The sequence below is a fragment of the Spermophilus citellus genome (genome assembly GCF_964194105.1).
Source record: "Spermophilus citellus genome assembly, chromosome: 12".
Lineage (NCBI taxonomy): Eukaryota > Metazoa > Chordata > Mammalia > Rodentia > Sciuridae > Spermophilus > Spermophilus citellus.
This window is the reverse complement of record NC_138198.1, coordinates 73082546-73105040: the sequence shown is the minus strand read 5'-3', so window position 1 is coordinate 73105040 and position 22495 is coordinate 73082546. Positions and strand designations below refer to the sequence as shown.

The window sequence follows — 22495 nt, the reverse complement described above, 5'->3', positions numbered from 1 at the left end:
ATTTTGGATAATATTTCTTTGAAAAAACAAATAAATGAGTATGGCCCATAATGAGCACTCCATTTGCAGCATCAGCAACTCCTGGCATGCATTTAGGATTTATTTTTGGAGCAGATCTCTGTTCCTACATTGATGAAAACACTTAAATGTGTCCTTGTTCCCAGTAGACAATAATCCTATTCAGTGCTAAATCAAATCATGGCCACTAGATTAGATATGAGGCCTTATGCTTGTCAGAGCCTTGTCTGTTTGAGCTAGTTGTCTCTTTTGTTATTTGGTTCTAAACCAGATGTTATGAAGCTCTACAAAAATGACATTTTGAAAGCAAATAACTTCAAGGTATCAGCTTAAACATGAATCCATCCTTTACCTTCTAATCTACTGGCTCTGAGTTCCTCTGTCTATAAAGGTAATAACTCATAACAGTTTTGGCTGAGTTCCTGCATCCCTTCACTGCATTCAGGATTTGAAGAGTCTAGTGAAGAGGAGAGCTTATCATAAAGGGTCTGACAGTGCATACATCAGAAGGGCTTATTGGATAAAGTCGCAATCTAGGTCCATCTGCTCCAGATATTTTATCACATTCTTCTTCTTTTGCAGATCACTTACAAAGCAGTCAGTTCCTTTGACCCAGAAATAGATTTATCCAATCAAAGTGGAAGAGTTTCAAAACTGGGAAATGAAACCCATTTTCTGTTTTTCGGACTATACCCGGGGACCACGTACTCCTTCACCATTCGAGCAAGCACAGCTAAGGGTTTTGGGCCTCCAGCAACAAACCAGTTTACCACCAAAATATCAGGTATTTTGCATTCATGAGTTATGCCTGTTGTCAGAAGTAACATTATTATATTTCTCTATTCCCATTGTCAAGTATGCAGAGCTCACACAGACTAATACATTTTATTTGTGTGAAACCCAGGCACATGGAATTAAATGAAATGCTATCAATATTTATCATTGGGGAGCTTAAAGTCCTCATGAGGTAAGAAGTGGCTGCTATTTTAGTAGTGTGCCTGGGAAGACCTGAATATGAGGCACAAGTTTCTATCTCATCCATCCCCTTGCCAATCGCAAGTCACCAACCAGAGAAGCCTTGCTGGTGAAATCTCTGTCCTGAGAGTTGAGTGGGAAAGCAGTGTCATATGGAATCTGCTTCCAAAGGGATCAGCCTCCCTCAGGACCTTCACCTTTAATAGGTTTACATCCTAAAGAGGCAACAACTAAGATGGCATGAGGCTCTTAGGGCCTCCAGGTTTTTTGGAGACTCAGCTACCCCATCCAACCAAAGTCATAATTTGAGAAATATTTCTGAGCATGTTCAACTGTGCAGAAAATGTCATTTTATTTCAGTCTAGAGGAAATGAAATTGCCATCTGGTATGGGATACATAACCACAATAAAACTAAATTCCATGGACATTTTCTTTCATTTTGTTAACTCCTTTGGGTATGTATGGGGAAGTATTTGAGTTTTGAATTTGACTGTCTTTTGACGGGGTAGATGAGATAGAGATGGGGGAGGAAAATCACTTTTTAAATCAGCCAGGGTTAGATCAACAATATTTAGTCTAATTTCTACATTTATTTCTAACTCAGTGAAAGTTTGTATTTGGAATAGAAGGAAGTGAATACCACAATTAGAGTACTGTAAAGTGTTATGTTGGGTTCTGAGGCCAATGTTTGGAATTTTGTTTTGATTTTTTTTTTAATTTATTGCTGGTCGTTCAAAACATTACAAAGTTCTTAATATATCATATTTCACAATTTGATTCAAGTGGGTTATGAACTCCCATTTTTACCCCGTATACCGATTGGTGTATCACATCAGTTACACTTCCATTGATTTACATATTGCCATTCTAGTGACTGATGTATTCTGCTGTCTATCCTATTCTCTACTATCCCCCTTCCCCTCCCCTCCTCTCCCCTCCCCTTTTCTCTCTCTACCCCCTCTACTGTAAATCATTTCTTAACTTGTATTATTTTTCTCTTACCCCTCCTTTCCTCTTATATGTAATTGTGTATGACCCTGAGGCTCACCTTCCAATTCCATGCAATTTCCCTTCTCTCTCCCTTTCCCTCCCACCTATCATCCCTGTTTAATGTTAATCTTCTTCTCAAGCTCTTCGTCCCTACCCTGTCCTTGGTTATTCCCCTTATATCAAAGAAGTCATTTGGCATTTGTTTTTTAAGTATTGGCTAGCTTCGCTTAGCATAATCTGCTCTAATGCCAAGCAGTTATAACTTAAGGGAAACTTTTTTTATTATATAAGCAAACTTGAGTTGAAATTTAATGCACATTTGATTTCTAATATAAAACATTAGATTATAGGATCAATACAGTGTTGGAAAAGACGTCCACCTTAGTGGTTCAAAAATAACACAGAGTTATGCAAATGATCAAGTAGACCATTGGACTTGGTTGGAATCAGGAAATTTGGGTTTTAGTTATGATGTTTGCATAGACTTCCTTTCTGACCTAGATTAAGTGAATTTACCCTTACATATGAATTAAGATAATATTATCTAGTCCATCAATTTATTGGCATTTATGTGCCCATATGAAAAACTCCAAGTAATTTTAAATATTTCTCCTAGTGTAAACCATTTTTCAAAGATTATTATCTTAAAGAGGATATCCTTTTAGAAAAAATTACTTTCCCTATATTTATTAACTAAAAATTATGAGTTTGACCACTGTTGATATACCAAGTTCAAAAAGTTCATAAGTCCAAAAGCAAAACACACACACACACACACACACACACACACAAGGAAAAGAAAAACCTTGACATGTGGGCTCATCAAGAATACTATTTGTTTTTTATTAAATTAAAATGCTGGTTTATGGGCCCTATTTTCTATTTTCATGGACCTCAGAAAACCACTTATATACAAAATGTAATTCTGTGATGTGGATTGGAGTTAATTTTTAATGGAATTGGTGTCAAATTTGAATGTTAAGAAAATGTGATAGATGAAACTGAGAAATAACTTGTGTCTGTTATGTAAAAGCTTTTTTATATTTAAGATGAATTTTAAAACTGCATTTGTAAGAAACAGTCTCCCACTACCTTATCAGACATATCTATCTGTGGGTGGTAGAGAGCTGTGTCCCTCCATGTCACAGCTCCATGCAATGATTTGTCTTGTCCAGGATGGGGGCATAATTACCAAAAAGTGTTGTTGCTATCTTATTGTAGTGAGACTTAGCAACCTAGAATAAAAAGAATGCCAGAAAATGGCCTTGGAAATAGGATTCACATTGGGAAGAGAGCTAGCATTTGTAGAATTATGTTTGCCTGGTGTGCTCTCTTGTTGTCTCTTTGAACACAGGGTCATTTCCCCTACTTTCAAAGATACATAATAAACTGAAGCTTCAGAGGTGATTAATGTGCATAAGCTTTAGTTAAAACAAAACATAACAAAAAGTCAAACCCAAGCCTTTCTTTCTTCAGTTTCCATGTCTTCCCCTTATCTACTTTAACCCATTATGTCCCATCTTCATATATATAAGACACCTATATTATAGGACATCTTGCTTGATTTAAGTTTTTATTGATGTGTCACATATAAGACAGTGGGACATAATGGGTTAAGTCCCCTCCCCATGGGTCCTTGGTACATGGGAAACTTTTACTTAAATGAAAGACCTGTGAAGTTCAGTTTTATGATCCTAGTGCTTATTTCAAAACTTAACTATGCCTTTTAAGTAAATGGTTTATGGAAGACAACATTTTTTACAAAACAGCATGTAAATTCTAAGTATACAGTTTGATGAGTATTCAAAAGCATACTATACCCATTTAGTCAGAATCCAAATGAAGAAGCAAAACGTCACCGTCACCAACACTCACAACCCCCTCAGATCCTCTCCCAACTTCCACTCAGGATCAGAGGGGTCAGTCAATATGAGTTTGTTAATAGTCAGTTGATAGCTGCAATTTAAATGAGATGCCCTTTGCTTCTTTTTTTTTTTTTTTTGCTGTTGTTGTTGTTGTAAAAGAAAGTAAGAAGTTCACTGAGGCAACCAACCAGAAATAATGAGTCTTCCCTCTTATGCCCTTTTCCCCAGCACCATCTATGCCAGCCTATGAACTTGAGGCACCTTTGAACCAAACTGACAATACAGTGACAGTCATGCTGAAACCTGCACAGAGCAGAGGCGCACCTGTCAGGTACGGAGCAGAAGGAGGGTAGGCTGGCTCTAGAGAGAAGAAAACTAAAATCCTGTTGATTCATTTCCCCAATGTGTTCTGTAGAACTTTGCTGTCCTTAGTCAGCATGTAAACCTATATTTTTATTTGCTCTAATTAAAAGAAACAAGTGAGGAAAATGAAACTCTTCACTGTAAGGTGGTCAAGTATTGTTTGAAGGGATTTATTCTGAAACAAGTGTGTTGTTCTTTTGAAGATAAGGAACAAAGTCCCAGTCTTTTTTGGAGGTAGCTTTACTTCCAGAAGGTAATTGCTTACTGAAATATGTTTACCCAAGGGCAAGTGACATCTTTGTCCAGAACTCTATTTTTAAGTAAAATGTTTATTTTTTCATTTGGGTTTTATATCATTTAATTTTCAGTCAGTTGGCTTCTTTCTCAATTTAATTTTTTTAAAGGAAACAGATAATTGGAAAGAACATTCTAAAGTCCTTATTTGAACAGATTTAAGTTTATTACCAACATCTAGGCCCGATTTTTCATTGCATTATGATTTATATAGCCAAGAAATTACAAAGTATAACTTTTACAGTGAATGAATAAAATAAATTTATTCTTCCTAGGAAGGAGCAAAGAAATGCTACGATAACTCTCAAGTGTGGACCTGTCATAAGCTCATTAATCTATATAAATGAAATTTCTACTTGCTTCAGAGGGGTTTAGATATTTTACAGTTGTCTTATCAGAATAGACTCCATTCAAAGTTATCTATTATTCTCAAGAGCATACTCCAAGGAAACTTTTACATTCACAAGTCAGGCTGTGTATGGTTTCTTTCTGGATTCTTTTGTGAACCCAGATTTCATGAGCTTTTTAAAACCTGGGTGTATTAGATGAAATTTTTACTGCAGTGTCATAGTGCAAACAGTTGGACATCTTTGTATTTGATAAAATAATCTCAAGTTTATACATAAAGTCAAAATAAAAACAGTAGTATTCGTTGATAGTGAAGTCATGTTAGGATAGAATCATGCAAAGTTTTATTTGAAAAAAATTCTTACCCTTTGTTCACTTAACATGCTGAATTTTCATTAAATGAACATTTATATTCTGAACATAGCCTTGGGGATTTCATTTTTTTCTCTGACCAACCTAATGGTTGCCCAGCATTAGAAATAACAGGTCATTAGTACAGGAGTTGGAATCACAAGCAAATGAAAGGTTAGAGGTCTCTCAGATTCAACGCCTCCAAACTGAAAGACACAGAAATCCTAACCATCTCTCAAGAACAGGTACTTATTCCCTGCTATATTTTATTCTTATACAGAACCCTCCTAAACATTTTCTATTCTTGCTGCACTTACCTTCAAACTCTTTCACTCAGATTTCTATCCACGTCTTTGCATAGATCTTTCCAACTCTAAGTTTTGAAGTAATTTCTCTTCCGGCAGTCTGTGTTACCCTCTTCCCACCCCTCCTCTATCTTTTGAAAGCATCGGGTGCCTTCCAAACTGGTATTCAATTTTTGTATTATAAACATTGCTAAGACATTATTTTGTTGTTTACTTTTATACATTTCTAGTTGCTTTTGGAGACTTTGGGACCTTACTAGTTAGCTGTAGATGTCCTCAGGCTTTCTGTTTTTATGCCTATTTAAAAAAAAAAAAAAGATTCAAGTGCTTGTCAGAGTTCAGATTGCATGACTTTCATTGCAGACACCTAATCATTTCACCAGGCCCACCTCTCTAAATTCTGCCACAATTTGGGTTTATAGTGTCACACTATTTTGTATAGTTAGTCCAACACCTTCGTTTCCAAGCTCATCGGTGCTCTGCCTCAATTAAGCATCATCTTCTTACTGACTCTTGGAATTTCTCAGGGTCACTTTGCTTTATGCATTCATATTACCTTCTTCCACAGCATTAGCATCTTGAGATAATAAATGTGTTATTTGTCTTTATCATCCAGATTTGTAATACTGGGATCAAGATCAATTCTTGTGGGACACTATTCAGTAAGTTTTATAGGAAAACAAACTACAGGGATTGCCTTTATGGAAGGATGCCTATCTTTGGTAGGTAAATTAACTTGGCTCAAATTTGAGAGATGAAATTATCTCAACCTAACCTGTTAAGGTGTTTTTTTTATTTTGTTTTGTTTTGTTCACAGATAAGTGAGTGTTCTCATCAAGGAATTCATTATATAGTGCAACATAATAGGCCTGATTATCTATTGAAAAGATGTCAGATCAGGATATCTAGAAAGACTAGTTTGGAAAAAAAAATCCACAGTCCCCTCTACTTGAATGGGGTATATTAAAATCCTCAATTTCATTTAATGTTTAGAGACATAAGAACTCTGATTAGAGAATCATATGGACCTAAAATATAAAGCCATAATGTGGATGAAAACATTTGAACACATCTGGAAATGTGCAAAATGCACATGTAATCAAACTGCAATACAAGAAAGCATTTTCCAAATGATAAGATAAATAAATACTAGAAGAAAGAGGGGAAATGGAAGCGAACATCTGTTTGCTTTCCTGGAAAGTGCACGGTATTATGTGTTCAAGAATAGCGTCATTGTGCGATTTCCAAAACCCATTCTTTCAATTGATTTGATTTTTCTTTGATCCATATTCATTGGTGTTGAAAATTCAGTCGTACTTCATTTACCCATTTCACTAGGTAAGGTGGTTGTTTATCGATTCCACTGCAAATGCTCAGCTTGGTTATGGCAGATTCTTAAAATTGCACTCAACTCTCAGTGTAAATGATTGTTGTCTTTTTATTGATCAACACATCACCTCTGTCACATAAAATTATTTAAATCCTGAGATGGCCAGGAAGAACACAAATTCTATCATTCCAGCCAGTAAACTAAGCACCGAGGAGAGAATTTTAAATCTGTTTGTGGATTTAATTTTTTTTCTTTAATGAGACAGGGAAAAGCTTAATTTTCTTTTACTCATTTAGAATCACCTTATTTCTCTCTTCTGCACTCCACTGTTCATTATGTGTAGACACAGTCCAACAGAGAAAACTCTTATAATTTGGCAATAAGAAAGAAATTCTTAATAAAGGATACATTTTACATAAATTGTTGTGCTTTTCTTCTCCCAACAAAAAACTGCTGTTTTGCTCTCATGAAAACACATATACAAGCACATGCACACAATGCATAATCCACTGTGAGGAGCATCCATTAATGATGTTTTCTACCTTCTGATACTCTCCAGCCTGAGACTCATTCATGTTTTTGTACCTCATATGATAGAGTTTTCAAATGACTCGTGTTTTCATTCTTTAGGCATTGTTGCTTTAATATGTTCATAAATATTTTGGAGCTACATGTCTTCTTAGTTAAGATTCCATGCTTGAATATGCTAATTAAATCTTCTGGCATTCATTTCAGTGAAATTTTAAAGGATTAAAATTTTAAGTATGTACTTGCTCTGTTTCATTTTTTTCAGGAGAAACTATGTGGGGGAGGAATGTCTTCTACAGTGATCTGTCCTTGGGGATGGGGAGGTGAGCAGGAACCACACCAACAGCCACAGCTTTAAAACTGATTTGTAATATGTTGGTGTTATTTTAGTGGGTATGACCCCTTTGTCTTTCAAATTGACAGCTTCAACTATTTTAATACTGTGCTTAAATTATTGTCACTGGTAACTTCCCTAGTATTATTGTTATTATAATTGAATGCTTCCTTAATATATTCAAAGAGCAATTTGTGAATCATTTCTGTTGCTGAGAATTATTAAAGCTAATAAGAACTTCATTATATTATGAATAGGGAAAAGCTGAGGGTATTAGGAATGAGAAAAATATTTTGGCTTTCTTCTTTTTATAAGGATGTGTCCTAGGTAAGATTTCAGGTGAAATAGCAAATATTTCATTGGGGAGAGCATAAATGTTTTCTCCAGATAAAATCCTTCTAATTAAAAATGTTCAATACAAAATGACTTTAGTTTTATATAAAAATCAGGAATTTATTTTATATAATATGTCCAAATTTTATGAAATTGTATTTCTTTGATTGCATTACCATAGTTGGCAGTAAAAATGTGTACTATTTTCTTTTTTTTTTTTCATATTGAGAGCAGGTACTGTTTTATTAACTGACCAGATTACAAAAATTCCATGCTAGATTCCTTAGTTCATCCTTCTAATAAGCCTGTTGATCTGGACTTCCCTGTTGCCACCAGCTCAACCTTCTACAAAAATGTGTGATCTTTTTCTTCATTCCAACTCTTGGAGAAGATAATTTGAAGGGCCACAGGAAGTTATTTGCTTCTTTGAAGTGTTTTCCAACAGTGTAGATCTCATGAATCAGATCATCTATGCAGATGATGCCATATTTATCAACACATGGAATAATCAAAGTGTTATCTGTCAAGGCAATTTGTTTCTTATTGATTTTGCCATATCCACGCTTGTAGATTAGTTCATTCACTGATTTCAGGTTTTGGTACCCCCATTCCATATATGGTTCCAAATTCCTCAGCATGTTAATTGAGGCCTCCTTGAGTTTAATGAAGGTGCCATTAAGATCTGGCCAAGGCAAAGAAGTTGTAATACCTTACAAACCTTTGGGCTCACACCATTGATACCTCTGATCCCAATGACAAATGCCAACTTGGATTCTGTAGTACATAGAAATTGCCAGCCTTTTTTTGCCATCCTAATCATTTGAATCCCTATTCGGTACATCTGCCTATATTCCTAGTGGTAATGCTTGATTCTTTCATAGATAAGCTTCCTCCTTGCCTTTTTATGCATCTTTTGGGCAAACTTCTTCCTCAGGCACTTTACCTTCAACTCTGCATAATTCCTTCACTTTTTCTTAAGAGTTTCTTGCGCAGCAGGAACCTTCTTTTTCTTCTCTTTCATGGTTCCAGCCAGAAAAAGAGCTGTACTGATTTTATTTACTCTTCTATCAGATCTTTTTCTTATGCTGCTTTACAAAAAACGTGTACAGATATTAAAACTCCATTGTTAACTTTAATATTTCCTCATTTACTCCAGCTTCTTACCAGATATTCTTTTATAACCATTTAAACAGAAATTAAAAGTGGATTAAGCATGGTATTTTTTTTTTTTTTACCAGCATGTTGTTTTTCAAAAAATCCATGCCAAGTTCTTAGAACAATATGAAGAACAGGTTTTCATTCTTTGAGGAAAAGTAGACAGTAAAGCAATTGTATTTATTTTCAGAAAATGTGTTATACTTTCTAGAATTTTTTTATTTGATCCTGGGGCTACATAAGAAATGAGAGTTTCTCCTGTAGGCATCAGCCTTCTGCGTGTTCCCAGCTGCTTATCAGACAGCCATTTCTCTTAAGGGAATTCAGCACAAGAGTGTCTGTGTATCTGAGTCACCTCAGATTGGAGACAAAAACAGGAGCACCATTGTTATTATTAATGAAAGACAGGATATAATCAAACATTGTGTTTTTAAAAACTTCCTATATTAGAAATTATAGTTGTTGGCATATAGTTGATTATGACTTTTAACTTAGAGTTAAAAGTATGAAGTATGAATGAAATATTTAAATAAAAATATTTTAAAGCAGTTGTAGCCATTTTCTTGTCTCACTGATTGTACTTCCAAGAAAAGAAACTTTGATTTAATTAAAACCACCTTCTTGAACATTCTGTTCTTTTCTTCATGCAAAGAGTCTTTGAGCATACCAATAACATGGGCTGTTTTGATGATTAAATGAGCAAATATATTTTAAAACACTTCACACTTTATACATACTAAATGCCATATAAATGTTTGCTTGTGCTATGACCCTCCTCCCACTGTGTCACTATTGTTTGTGCTGTTTCTTTTCATAAGAGCAACCCTGGTTCTTTAGCTTTTCCTGTGTATGTCTCAATTATTCAGATCTGAGATCATGAAAAATCTAATTTTACATTAAAATGAATTATGGATTTGACAATTGCTTCTAACAGCAAAACAATAAGTAGATTTCCTGTAAATTCTGATTTCTTTATGTATTTTGAAATCAGATTACATGTGGCTACAGTTTATTTCTGCATTTGTGATTTTTTTTCCAGAAATTGATTTTACAAACAAGGAGTGAACTTTTCCCAGCTCTGTATTAGGTGTGCCACTAGTGATCTCTGAATCATTACCGAGTTATAGTTCTCTAACTATTGATTGATTCATTCATTCATTTATACATTCATTCATTCATTCATTAGGTGGTGCTGTGGTTGGAGCCCAGGGCCTCATGCATTCTGAGTAGTCACTCTATTGCAGAGATAAAGCCCAAATTCCCCTAATTATACTTTTTATGAGCCCAGCTGAAATAAACTTAGCCATAAAACAAAGAAAACTGATCTTCTGTTTATATCCACTCTAAAAGACCAGTGGGCAGCACAGTAAAATTCACAAGTGTGATATACCTAAGAAGAGCCAGTGGTTCATTTCACTTGACTGACTCAAGGAAGTCTAGTGCTTTACTCACCCTTCATGAATCTGGTTCCTCAGCTTAGGTGTCCATCAGAAGATGAATGAGTAAAGAAAATATGGTATAGATAAACCATGGAGCTCTATTTGGCCATAAAGAGAAATGAAATTATGTTATTTGCAGGAAAATTAATGGAACTTATGTTAAGCAAATATGCCAGAATTAGAAGGTCAAGTGTTTTCTCTCAGCTGTAGAAGCCAGAGAGGGCAAAGGAAAAGAAAGGTGGGGAGGGGGGTGTTTCATGAAAATTGATGGGAGATAGGAGAGTAGAGGAAAGGAGCCAGGGAGGAAAGGGAAAGGGAATATAATGGGGAATGGTATTGCCAAATTTATTGTGATATTCTGTGCATGTAAGAATATGTAATAACAAATCCTTCCATTATATACAGCTAAATTGAACCAATAAAAAATATGAGGGATAAATATGGTTCCTCTTCTACTTTCTTAAGAGAAAAATATTTGTGACCCAGTCACATTTTATGACCATTCAATCTTTATAACTGAGTTCGAATTTACTACTGAAATTGTAGATTTTGTCTCTTCTAATAAAAATGGTTTTGGTTCAAGAGTTTGAACTGATTTAAAGGAGCCAATTAAATAGTGATTTAAAAATATGTTTTTTTGGTTATTTACTCACATTGAAGTTCATGCCTCTATAATATTTTCCTTTTGTAATGACAATATTATTTTGAAAAAGGGAAATCTTTAGTCAGACCTCAAAGTATACTTTAATATCTAAAGACTCAACCCAACTACTATGTATGACTATAAGGCTCTAATTAAAAAATAAATAAAGATTCTGTGATACAAATTTGAGAGTGGCTTCACTTTCAATCAGCCTACTGTGAATTGGCATATGATTTCCAGGTCTAAGCAATATTTTTTCTCTAAATTAATTAGAAGCTACTAAATCTATCAATAATAATAAAGATCTTCACAGTCTAAAACACATGATAATGTGAGGTGTCACCCCAGCCTTGTCAACAGGCAGAATCTGTCTCCTCCTTCAGCATATTCTAGGAAGGAAATTTCTAATATTAAAATAATTACTCAGCTTTATACATTACATATGTTCTTGAACCTAACTTTTCAGATAAACCTCATGATAACAGGGAATTTAGTTTTAAATTCAAGGTTTGTCACTAGGTAGTTATGTGACCATCCCAAATTTACTATCTCTGAATTGTGGCTTTTTCCTCTTTCCAAACCCAGAATATAATGGTTTACTTAATCTCTTAAAGTTGTGTCAGTATCATGTGTATTTTTTACTCACTGGGGACCCACAGTCAGCAATTGTTGGCTCTCTTCTCTAGGGGCTAGCAGTTTAGGTGGGAGACAGATCAAGATGTGATCTGGTCTCCTCTAATAGGGATGAGGGCCAGGACCAGTGAGAGAGCAGGGGTGGTCAATACAGAGGAAGGTCAGCTTAGGCTTGGAGAGTAGGTAACTCAGCCAAAAAGCTGAATCTCACAGATGGATGTTGTTCAGGGAATGCATGTGATATGGAGTGTGTGTGATTTGTGGTCAGGGAGGTTAGTTATGTGACAGGGAATTAAAAAGGAGAGAGACAGATGTTCCAAGAGGGCAGCTGAGGACTGCACAGGTGAGCCTGACCTGGGAACGAGAGATGTTGTATAATCAGAGAGGAGAGGATGGAAGGAGAGGGAAGAGAGATTGAGCTAGTCTGGAAAGCCTTGCACTTCACACTGAGGATTGGCCTCAAGGGGGGATTTGGTAATAAACAAGTGAAGAAGGACTGCAGTTGCTCAGAAGAGCTTGAGAGGGCCTGGGGCACTGGGAAAGCAAATGGGAGAGTGGCAGGAGGATAGGCCTAAGGAAAAGGTTCTCTTCCTTGGGCTCAGTTAAGACATCTCTAACCTTCAGGGCATGAAGGGAGGGGGTCTTGTACTTGCCATGTTTCAATTTTCATTAGAAATAGGATTTAGAGAAATCAAAAATACTTAATCCTTTGTAGAAGAAGAAAAGAGTCTATAGTGACTAATCAAAGCAATTAGTGACAATAACACTGTTTAAAGTCTCATTAAAGAAAATACTAAAACACTAGAAATTGAAAAATGAGCTTAGCAGGGAATCTGATAATTTATTAGAAATATCTAATTATATGATGTTAAATCTGTTTTTATAAGCCCTACAAATGTGTGACTTTATTAGTCCTTCTTCAGAAGAACCATCTGGATCTTTCTCTTGTGCTTCTCTCTGCCTTCGTGGCACTATGTCACTCTCACCCCTTCACCCAGAGCCTGTGCTGGCCACTTCTGAGATTATTATATGATTGGGGGTGTCTGCAATGCCTGATGAATGAAGATAAGTCTTTGTTTACTGAAAGCCAGAGTATGAAATGCTTCTCTGAGCTTGGGAAGGAAGGCCAGCAGTCTGCTTAGCTGATGACTTTGGCTAATTCTTGCCTAGAGCCAGGGAAGACGCAAGTTTTAATCATACTGCTTAAAGTTCCTGCTATCCCCAATGGAACCCGTGTTCATCACTAAAAAGATGTATGTCTAAGGTTGGACCTACAGATTACATGAATAAGTGACATTTATAGTCGAAGTTATAAATTACCCATGGCCGCCTTCCCAAAGGGAGGGTAGAGTCAGGTTCTCCATTCCCCTCAGTCTGACCCAACTGCCCAGAAGCCATTCCTCAGGGTGGAGGGAAGGAGAAATAAAAGTTGGTCACATTTTCCATTGGCAGTTCAGGAGGTTACAGGCTGGTTCTCCCCCCCCCCCCCATGTATCTGGACCTTTTCTAAATGTTAACAATGAAAGAAATTAGAAATAGCTTCAATTATAAACCCTGAGCACCTGGACAGTGTATTGTCTCAGTTATGAATCTTATAACCTAATACTATTGGCTCTTGGGAACTGCTGGATCTTAATCACAACTGTTGCTTTCAAGAAGTTGAAGGGAGGTATTTCTAGGAGTGTTCCAATAAGACTGAGAGCTTTTGGGAGAAAATTATCTTGATAATTTTGACAAAGACTAAAAGATTTGACTATAGTTGCTTCACTTTCACTTTTTTAAAGAGTCAGAATCTTTACTCATATATACATGTATATATGAGTGAAGATTCCAAGTTTGTAGAGGCTGATAAGATCGTAGGGAAGAGATAGTGACAGCTAGTGTGATAGGCTTAGAGTCCTAGACTTGCAGAGCTGGAGTGACCCATGGGCACACCCTGCTTTTCACTTCTCAAGGCCTTTCTGGATCCTGATTTTATTTTAGGGGAGGGGGCATAGCTATGTAATGAACTCTGCTTTTTATCATTAACAGAGCATTTGGTCAACCACCTCTTATAAATATGTACAATGTGATCATTTCTTTTTTAAATATATTTTTTTGTAGTTGTGGAGAATTTTTGTTTTTGTGTGGTGCTGAGGATTGAACCCAGTGCCTCACATATGCAAGGCAAGCGCTTTGCCATTGAGCTACAGCCCTAGACCCAGTAATCATTTCTTATGAGCACACTAAAGTATACCAAAATATGCCTTCACAGTTTCATCCCCAACTATGTTATATGTTATGCTTGCAATGCTTACTGCATTGGATTTTCAGCTACTTCATTAAATTAATATTCAGTTCTTCCACCTGTTAGATAATACAGAGACTAGGAAGAGGTGTTTATTTTTCCTTATATTTTCATGATCCTTTTGTGTTATCCTTAGATATATGTCCAGTTCTTACATTTTTCTATTTATACCTACCGTCCAGTAATAGCAAATTTTCTCCTCAGTAAGACATGGTAAGACCTCTTTCTGATTACCAGTGTCTACGTTAAATCCTTGCCCTTAACAACATTGGAAAGTGTTACAGGAAAATTTAGGGTTGGCTTTTATTCACTTATTTATTTATCATTCATTCACCAATTGTCTGTAGATCACTATTATGTTAAAATCATTTTGCTAGGACTATGATAAATGTTGTCTAGAAATGTCCAGGCTACTTCACAACCTGTGCCAGAAGGAGGGACTCTTTGCAAGGGATCCAAGAGTATCTTCCTAAGAATGTGATACAAGAAACTGAGACTGATGGGGAAGTCAGAAGTGACAGACAAGGGGCCCATAGGGTTCATTAATGAATTGAAAGGTGCCTTAGATTCATTAGGTAGAAGAGCAACTTGCAGAAAAATCTAAAGATACATAAGTACTGGTCATCCTAGTTAATAAGATTGAAAATTCTCACAGGAGGTTTGGCCAGCACTGAGGAGCATTAATTAGATTTATGGACTTAATGTTCAGGGTGACTATTTTCCTAGGCTAAACAGTTCAGAAAATGTATGTAAATATAATAGGAAATGCAGAAGGATTATACTATGAGTTTTATAATTTTGTTTCTGAATATTATTCAGTACCTCCAGCCTAATTAAGTGTGCAATGGATATTTATTGAATTGAACCTCAACCTTTTTCACCTGAAAAGTTTTACAGGACAAGAAGACACCCAAGACCTGTGTTTAACTAGTTCGACTGTCAGGAACAGAATTTTGAACTTATATTCTTATGCCTAGATAAAAGTTAAATGTCATGACCATACCATAGATTTCAGAAGCATAAAAGAATACCCTGACATTACCCTAGAATCAACCAATTATTTATTTATTGTAATAAGAAAAGAAATTCAGAAAGATTGCTTCAAATAAGACATGGCCATACTTCAGACTCCATTGGGAAGGTCACAGTGATGCCTCCTTTGAATACTTTTCTAGCTTTTCATCTCTTAGGATCGGCAAGAACAGCTCCCCACATCCTTTTCATTCCATCTCCACCCCCAGTCATTGCATTGGTCCATACTAATATTTTTCTTAGATCTCCTAGCCATGCCCCACATTGGCTATAGGAGCTTTTATTTTCCTGATTTACAACCCATCCCAGCCTTGTTGCCCTTAACATAAATCTAGACTTCCTTTAACATGCAAGGTCTCCAACTTTAAGCACTTTGGGGGGCAGCCCCCTACAAGCCAACCTCCAGCTTGAAACTATATAAATAGTTTTGTCCTACCTTAGCCTATAGGGCTATGTTCCAAGCCTGCCATGGATGCCTGAGACCACGTATAACATTGAATGCTATGTAATTGTTTTTCCCTATACATACATGTCTGTGGTATAATTTAATTTATAAATGAAGTACAGTAAGAGATTAATAACAGGTAATAAAGTGGACCAATTACAACAATATACCTTAATAAAATTGCCAGCATTACTACTGTTGTACATGGGAGCCCTTATTAGTGTTTCTTGGTCACAAGCTCTGAGATACTACAACAGTCAATCTGATAACTAAGACAGTTTCTGAGTGACTAAGGGTTGGGTAGCATATATAATATGGACACACTGACAAAGGATGGTTCACATCCTGAGTAATGTGCAACATTTCATCTTACTACTCAGAACAACATGTAATTTGAAACTTACAAATTGTTTATTTCTGGAATTTTCCATTTAATATTTTCATATTGTTGGTAAATGAAATCACAGAAAGTGAAACTGCACATGAGGGGGACTACTATGTACATTCAGTAATAAGAATATTCTGGAACCAGTTGTGACACATGCCTGAAATCACATCATATTGGAAAGATGAGGCAGGAGGATCCCAAATTTGAGGTCAGCCTTGGAAACTGAGGGAGAGCTTGTCTCAAAATGAAAAAATAAAAAGAGCTGGTATAGCTCAGTGGTAGAGCACCCCTGGGATGAATCGTCAGTATTGAAAAAAAAAAAAATGCTAGGTTTCTCTAAACCATTTTGATTATTTTGAACTGGAATCCTCCCTTTTCTCTCTCCTCTGCTGCCTCCTGCCCCCAACACACACACGTTACACTCTCCCTCCTCTGTCTGTCTCTCTCTCACTCATTTACTTCTACTACACTCTTGTTTTGGCCCAGATGACTGCTTTCTTGCACCTTCCCTGGCCTCCTAGCCTGTCCATGTTCTCCTTTCTCCCAGTCCAACTCACCCTTAACACATTGGTCAGGGATGTTGGCCCTGCTGAGCCAGCCCCTTCAGGACAAGGGCTTCCCTCTGTGATTTTATTTCTGTATTTCCAATCCTGGTTCTCTGCCAAGACCTCAATAGTACTTTTTTTTTTTTTAATAAAAACAATAAAACTCTAGAAGGCTATTTAATGGGGAAAAATAGGACTTGATTTGCATATGGGACAGATCACTGAGGCAGAGACTCAGTAAATGGGCCTCTGTGGCTTTCAGATGTATAGTGGGTTGTTTTCAAATGGATACTTCCCATCTTATTCCAAGTCAGGGGCTTTGGGTGGGAGGCAGCAGACTGTGCTCAAGAGTATTGTCCCTTGAGTTCTCTCCAAATGGCCCCAGATTCATTTAGAGTAAGTGAAGTCCAGTCTCCAGAAGAAGCAGTTCATTCAACTTAATGTCTTAGAAACGTGGCGTCACACCTTCAAAGAACACTTTGGGCTTGTTCCTCACCATGTCTTTGACTAATTGTGTGCCCTGGGTCACCCTGAAAACTCTCTTGAGTCTGATTGTGTATTTGTAAAATTTTGCATCAAATATATATCCTTCTCCAATCACAGCATGGTCAGGAGGATTAATGTAGGTGGAAATTCTTTGCAATATGATGTTGTAAGAGAGTTGAACTGTAATATCATGATTTGCCTTCAAAACATGTTGACTAGATTACTAATCAGTGTCTATTTCTTCCTTTTATTAATATGCTTAGAATTTCTAAACATTGCCTGTTGCCATTAATATTATTCATTCATTCTGTGAAATCATCAGATTTGTAGAAGACCTGTTGTTCCATCCAAACACCCTGGCCATAAGAGGAGCATTATTAGTTGGAGAAGTTACAAACTACAGCTCTTTTCAGCAAAGGAAGATGCAAAGATCTTAAGAACCTTTAAAAAAAAATGCAACCATAGCATGGAGTTGGACAATCCTGGCTTCAAATCTTGTCTCTTATTGCCTGTGAACTTGGGGCTGTTTGTGCAACTTTTCAAGATTCATTATCCTCATTAATTAGAGGCAAGGAATAATAATATGTACAGGAAAGGGCAGCAGGAGAATCATTGACATGTACCCAGCCAGGACAGCCTCTAATACAGCTGGAGTCTGTTCAGTCTTTTAAAAAAAAAAAAAAAAGAGAGAGAGAGAATTTTTTAATATTTATTTTTTAGTTTTCGGCAGACACAACATCTTTTTTTGTATGTGGTGCTGAGGATCGAACCCGGGCCGCACGCATGCCAGACAAGCGTGCTACCGCTTGAGCCACATCCCCAGCCTGTTTGTTCAGTCTTAGTGTGAATGCTATCCTGTCTAGTAATGATAAGTGTAATGTGTAGATAAAATGGTAACCCCTTTATCTTGCCCGTGTCTTGGGACACCTTTTGGGTTCTAGTTTAATTTTTCCTGAATCTCAATTATGTTCTTCTTAGCAGTTTGTGATAGATAAGTAATAATTATGATAATACAAAATGAATCATAATTGTTACTTAGGATGGGGAGCTAGAGCATGCCAGGCCTCTGCTTGCTCCTTTATGTAGTGATTTTTAGTCATCCAGAGAAGCCTTCCTCTTTACATGCCAGCAGAAGAACTTAGGCAATTAAAGGAACTGAGGTTGGGGAAGTTAAGAGATTGGCCCACTCTTACCCCAAAGCCAGGAGCTTTCTGAGAAACACTGAGTCCTTTACTCAGATCCACAAGCCTCCTAACTCCCAGGACCCTGCCTCCTCCTCCAAAATGGATCCTTCTCTTCTCTGGTTCTGTTGTCTACACTACCCTTTCTTGGTCAGGAGACCTCTTCCCTGCTGACTCTTTGGAACCAACTTTGGTCACAACTTCTTTAGAAAAGAAGGACTTTACTGTGAGTTAATATCTTTCCTATCTTTTCTAATATTTAGAAACCACATTGGACCTTTGCTTCTAGATTATGATCATTGGAATCCTTAGGGTTTATCCTTGTGGTTTAATTCTTAGCAGCATCAGAGTTTTCTTCATTGTTATATTTAAGCTGTTTTTTTTTTTTTTTTGGTGGTGGTGGTGGTTGTCCCCCTCCTCCCCCTCCTTCCCCTCCTCTTCCTCTCTCCTCCCCCTTCTCCCCCTCCCCTCCCCCTCTCACCCTTCCTCTTCCTCCTCCTCCTCTTCCTCCTCCTCAGTGCCAACACAACTTCCTAAGTATTTAGGCACTAATTTTGAGACAAAATTGATTTTTTTTGGGGGGGATTGGATTATTTTAATCAAACTTTTCAGTCATTCATTGTTGGTATTGATGTTCTTTTTTCCTTTAACCATTTTTAATTGTCTTCAGAAGATCAAGAAAGAAAGTACCAGTTCTTTTGAGACGCTTTAAAGTAGCTTTTTAATTAGTGCTTTTTAGTTATTGAAGAAATTTGCACCATATGAGCATCTTAAACAATTTGGGCTAAATGCTCTTCTGTCCCACTTCTGAATCCTTATAGAAAGGCTTCAACCTTTGCTAAAATTGTTTCAGGAAAGTAACTCTAATTTCTAACCTAAAAATTTTCTTTTTGCATTAGGGTATACTTAGTCAGAAAGATTAAAATGACACTCAGTGGTAAAACTTTAGTTTTTATATCTGGCATTACCTTGTTTCATTATTACTGTGGCTGACTTGCCCCAGTATGTGAACAGAAAGTGCCAAACCCCCCTGACATCTTCATCTTCCTCCACCTCTTTTAGGTAAGTTTTATGTTTAAAAGAGTAAGACTCTGGATTTTTTACTGCCAAGAAACAAAGATCATTTTTATTAATGTTGCTTCTTGGATGACAGTGTCAGTCATCTCTGAAAATTCATTTTGGAAATGAAGTTTGTTCCTCAAGCACCCTTAGAAAGGAGCTGTAAAAATGGCAGGGGAAAGATAATAATAATAATAGAGTAGAGATATTAGAGCATTTATACAAGGCAACTTAATTTAACTTTCCTCAAACTTCATTTCAAACTTGCTTTTGTGCATGAAAATATGCTGCATAACTTTACTTCCCCTATTTCTCTCTCTTTTTTTTTTTTCACAGTCTCCTCTGAAGGGTTCTGTGCATTAGATCAGAGCTCCAGTTCTATAACCAGGGCTTCCTGAACAGGTGCACTGGTGAGCCCAGGCCCCATATTGGGGTCAGCAGCCCAGGGTTCCTGTCAGGGAGGTGGGAAGACAGGCCACGTGGAAGCCCCATATTAATCTTGGGGCCAAATTCTTGCATGGCCCCTCCAGTCCCAAATCAGTGAAATATTAATATAATATTTTGATGTGTCCTTAGTGATGAAAATGGATATGCAATTAAATATCAAAATTGAGGAATTACAGATCTTGTAATGTGAGGAGGGATTACAGAGGTAGAAAGAGTAGTTACAAATTGTCCTTCAACTATTTAGAGAAGGGATCTGACATAAAGACCATCCAAAACCGTCAAGTTTATTTCCCTACCCACCCCAAATACCTCGATGCCTGTATTTCACCTCAGGCTCCTGGGTGGCTTTGGAATGCAAAACTGTTCTTTGAGGAGCTGGACAGTATGGATATGGAGGGAAGAAAACTCTTAAATTCTTAGAGTTACTCAGGGTAAGTCAGAGTGGGGAACTCTTGGGGAATACCACCAGCTGGACTCAGCCATTACCTTCCATCAGCTGTGTTACTGACAAAAGGCTCTTGAAAGTAATTTAAGTGAGGGGACATATGCTAGGAATCTGAAGTCACTAACTATTTTGTTCATTGCTATGGTGTTTGAGGTTTTTGTTTCTGGAGACAGAGTCTTGCTATGGTTGCCCCAGCTGGTCTTGAACTCTTGGGCTCAAGCAATCCTCCTGCTGCAGCCTCCTGCATTGCTAGGAATGCACCTGTGCTTCATGGTGCTCTGCTGTGTTCTGTTATGTTTTCAATTTGAGGAGAACACTGGTGATGTGGGCAGTACAGAATCAGCTTCCAGGTGTCATCAGCATGTGACAGTGATTGGGTACTAGGTCCCAGCCAGATGCTCCCAGTGTAGTAGATGCTGAAGAAATTTTTATGTAGATTGTTACTCCCTGTGGGTCCTGTAACTTTGTGCTTTGTACAAACCCTTCCTGGCTCCTTGTCACAATAGTTCTCCATTGGTGTGAGGTATTTCTAACATTCTTCCAATGGGCTTCTCAAGAACAGAGGCAGGCTGTACCTGATACCTCTTTTTATTTTTCCCCTGTGCCTGGCACAAGGCCTGATATGTGGTGGGTACCTTGGAAAGACAGGATGGAGAAAACAAGAAGATCATTTTATTCTAATTTATTGATGTCACAATTTGTCCCATCTTATACTGGGAGTCATACAGCATAAGAGCTTGACAGACCCAGACTCTCCATGGCAGCTGATGATTTATTGGCACCTCTGGCAACTGGCATCTGTGGATGGTGGATCTCACTTCAGTGCTCCCTCAGTGGCGTTCCTGTTGGGTGCACCTATTCTTTTGATGGTCACATCTGTTTTCTAGCTCACCTGACCTGCAACAGTAAAGCTTTTTCTGCAATGGATAGAAAGCAAGCATACAGGAGCAAAGATACAAGTTGATACATACCAAGGAGTGGGATAACTGGGTCAAATGGTTATTGAGGGTGGTTCTATTCCTAGTTTTTTTAAGGGCTTTCCAGAGTAGTTGCACCAACTTGCAATCCTACCAGCAATGTACGAGTGTACCCTATTCCCCACATCCTTGCCAACATTTATTGTTACTTATATTCTTGATAATTACCATTCTGACTGGAATAAAGAATAACCAGACAAAGGAAAATGAAGGAAAGGGAGAGAGGTTAGGAAAAAGAAAGAGTGGAATGAATCCCAAATAATTTTCCTATGTACGTATTTAAGTACACCATAGTGAATTTTATCATCATTGTAGAATAAACTCCTAACTAGACAAACATATTCTGTGCTTGTACAATTATATCAAAATGAAATCTATTGTCATGTATAACTAAAAAGAACTAAAAAAAGATACAAGTTGAATATCCCATATCCAAAATACTTAGCACCCTAATATTTCAGATTTTGAATTTTGTTACATTTAAGAATATTTATATAGACTTTGTTAGTTGAGCATCTCCAATCCAATAATCCAAAATATTCCACAATCTAGAACTTTCTGAAAGGATTCTTATATTAAGGATGTCCTTAATCTTTATTTGGTATGGTTTTGATTTTATTGATTTTATTCTATTTCTATTTTCATTCCAATCATTAGGGCTAATAATGGGAAAATACTTTTATATTAGTAACTGACCTTAAACTATAATTTTCATTAACATATGTTTGTTATGAAATTATATGGTTAAATTATGATAAACAGGTGAAATAGGAAGTGCAGAGGATAATGTCTTCATTGTTCAAAGCAGGAGAAATCCTTCTTAAAGATGTTCTATCTAGGACTAATTTACTCAAAATGTAGTGCGTGTTGTGAAGATTAATGACAGGTAGTGGCCTTTTGCAGAGCTTCTCAGCCTGAGTCTAATGTGCTGGTTCCCCCACCACTACCTCAAACCTCTATAACTATAGGATTTTTTTTCCTGCCCTTTGTTCACAATATGGGACTGTAATTGAGTTCATATTTCTCACCCAACCTTTCAGCTGTAATTAATATTTTATTATAGCAGATTTTATCACTAACTAGCAGAGCAGCAGGATATTAAACTGCATGCTTGCATGTGCACACGTGCACACGTACACACATCCAGAACAGTCTCGAGTTACTGATGCCAGAAAAGCTCCTTGTTATGAGTTATGGCTGAGAGAACATAAAATATGCTTGTGGTGGTCTGAAACCCTTCCACAGCAGTTTATGGCCAGCCTTAGGATCACAGCAGGACAAAGAGAAATTAAAGTTGT

The 22495-nt window shown here is 37.0% G+C and overlaps 1 protein-coding gene and 1 pseudogene across 10 annotated transcripts in view; one reads left to right on the top strand and one right to left on the bottom strand.

Moving 5' to 3' along the window:
- PTPRM (protein tyrosine phosphatase receptor type M) overlaps window positions 1-22495 on the top strand; it is an 825699-nt gene that overhangs the window by 502228 nt on the left and 300976 nt on the right. For all 9 annotated transcript variants that reach the window (XM_081262895.1, XM_081262888.1, XM_081262887.1 and 6 more), the window contains 2 exons: window positions 601-802; window positions 4078-4180. In XM_081262895.1, the coding sequence (XP_081119021.1) occupies window positions 601-802; window positions 4078-4180 (305 nt within the window). The remainder of the gene's footprint in view (window positions 1-600; window positions 803-4077; window positions 4181-22495) is intronic.
- LOC308631563 (large ribosomal subunit protein uL30-like) lies at window positions 8239-8960 on the bottom strand (annotated as a pseudogene). Its single transcript has one exon. The product of its transcript is annotated as a large ribosomal subunit protein uL30-like (transcript).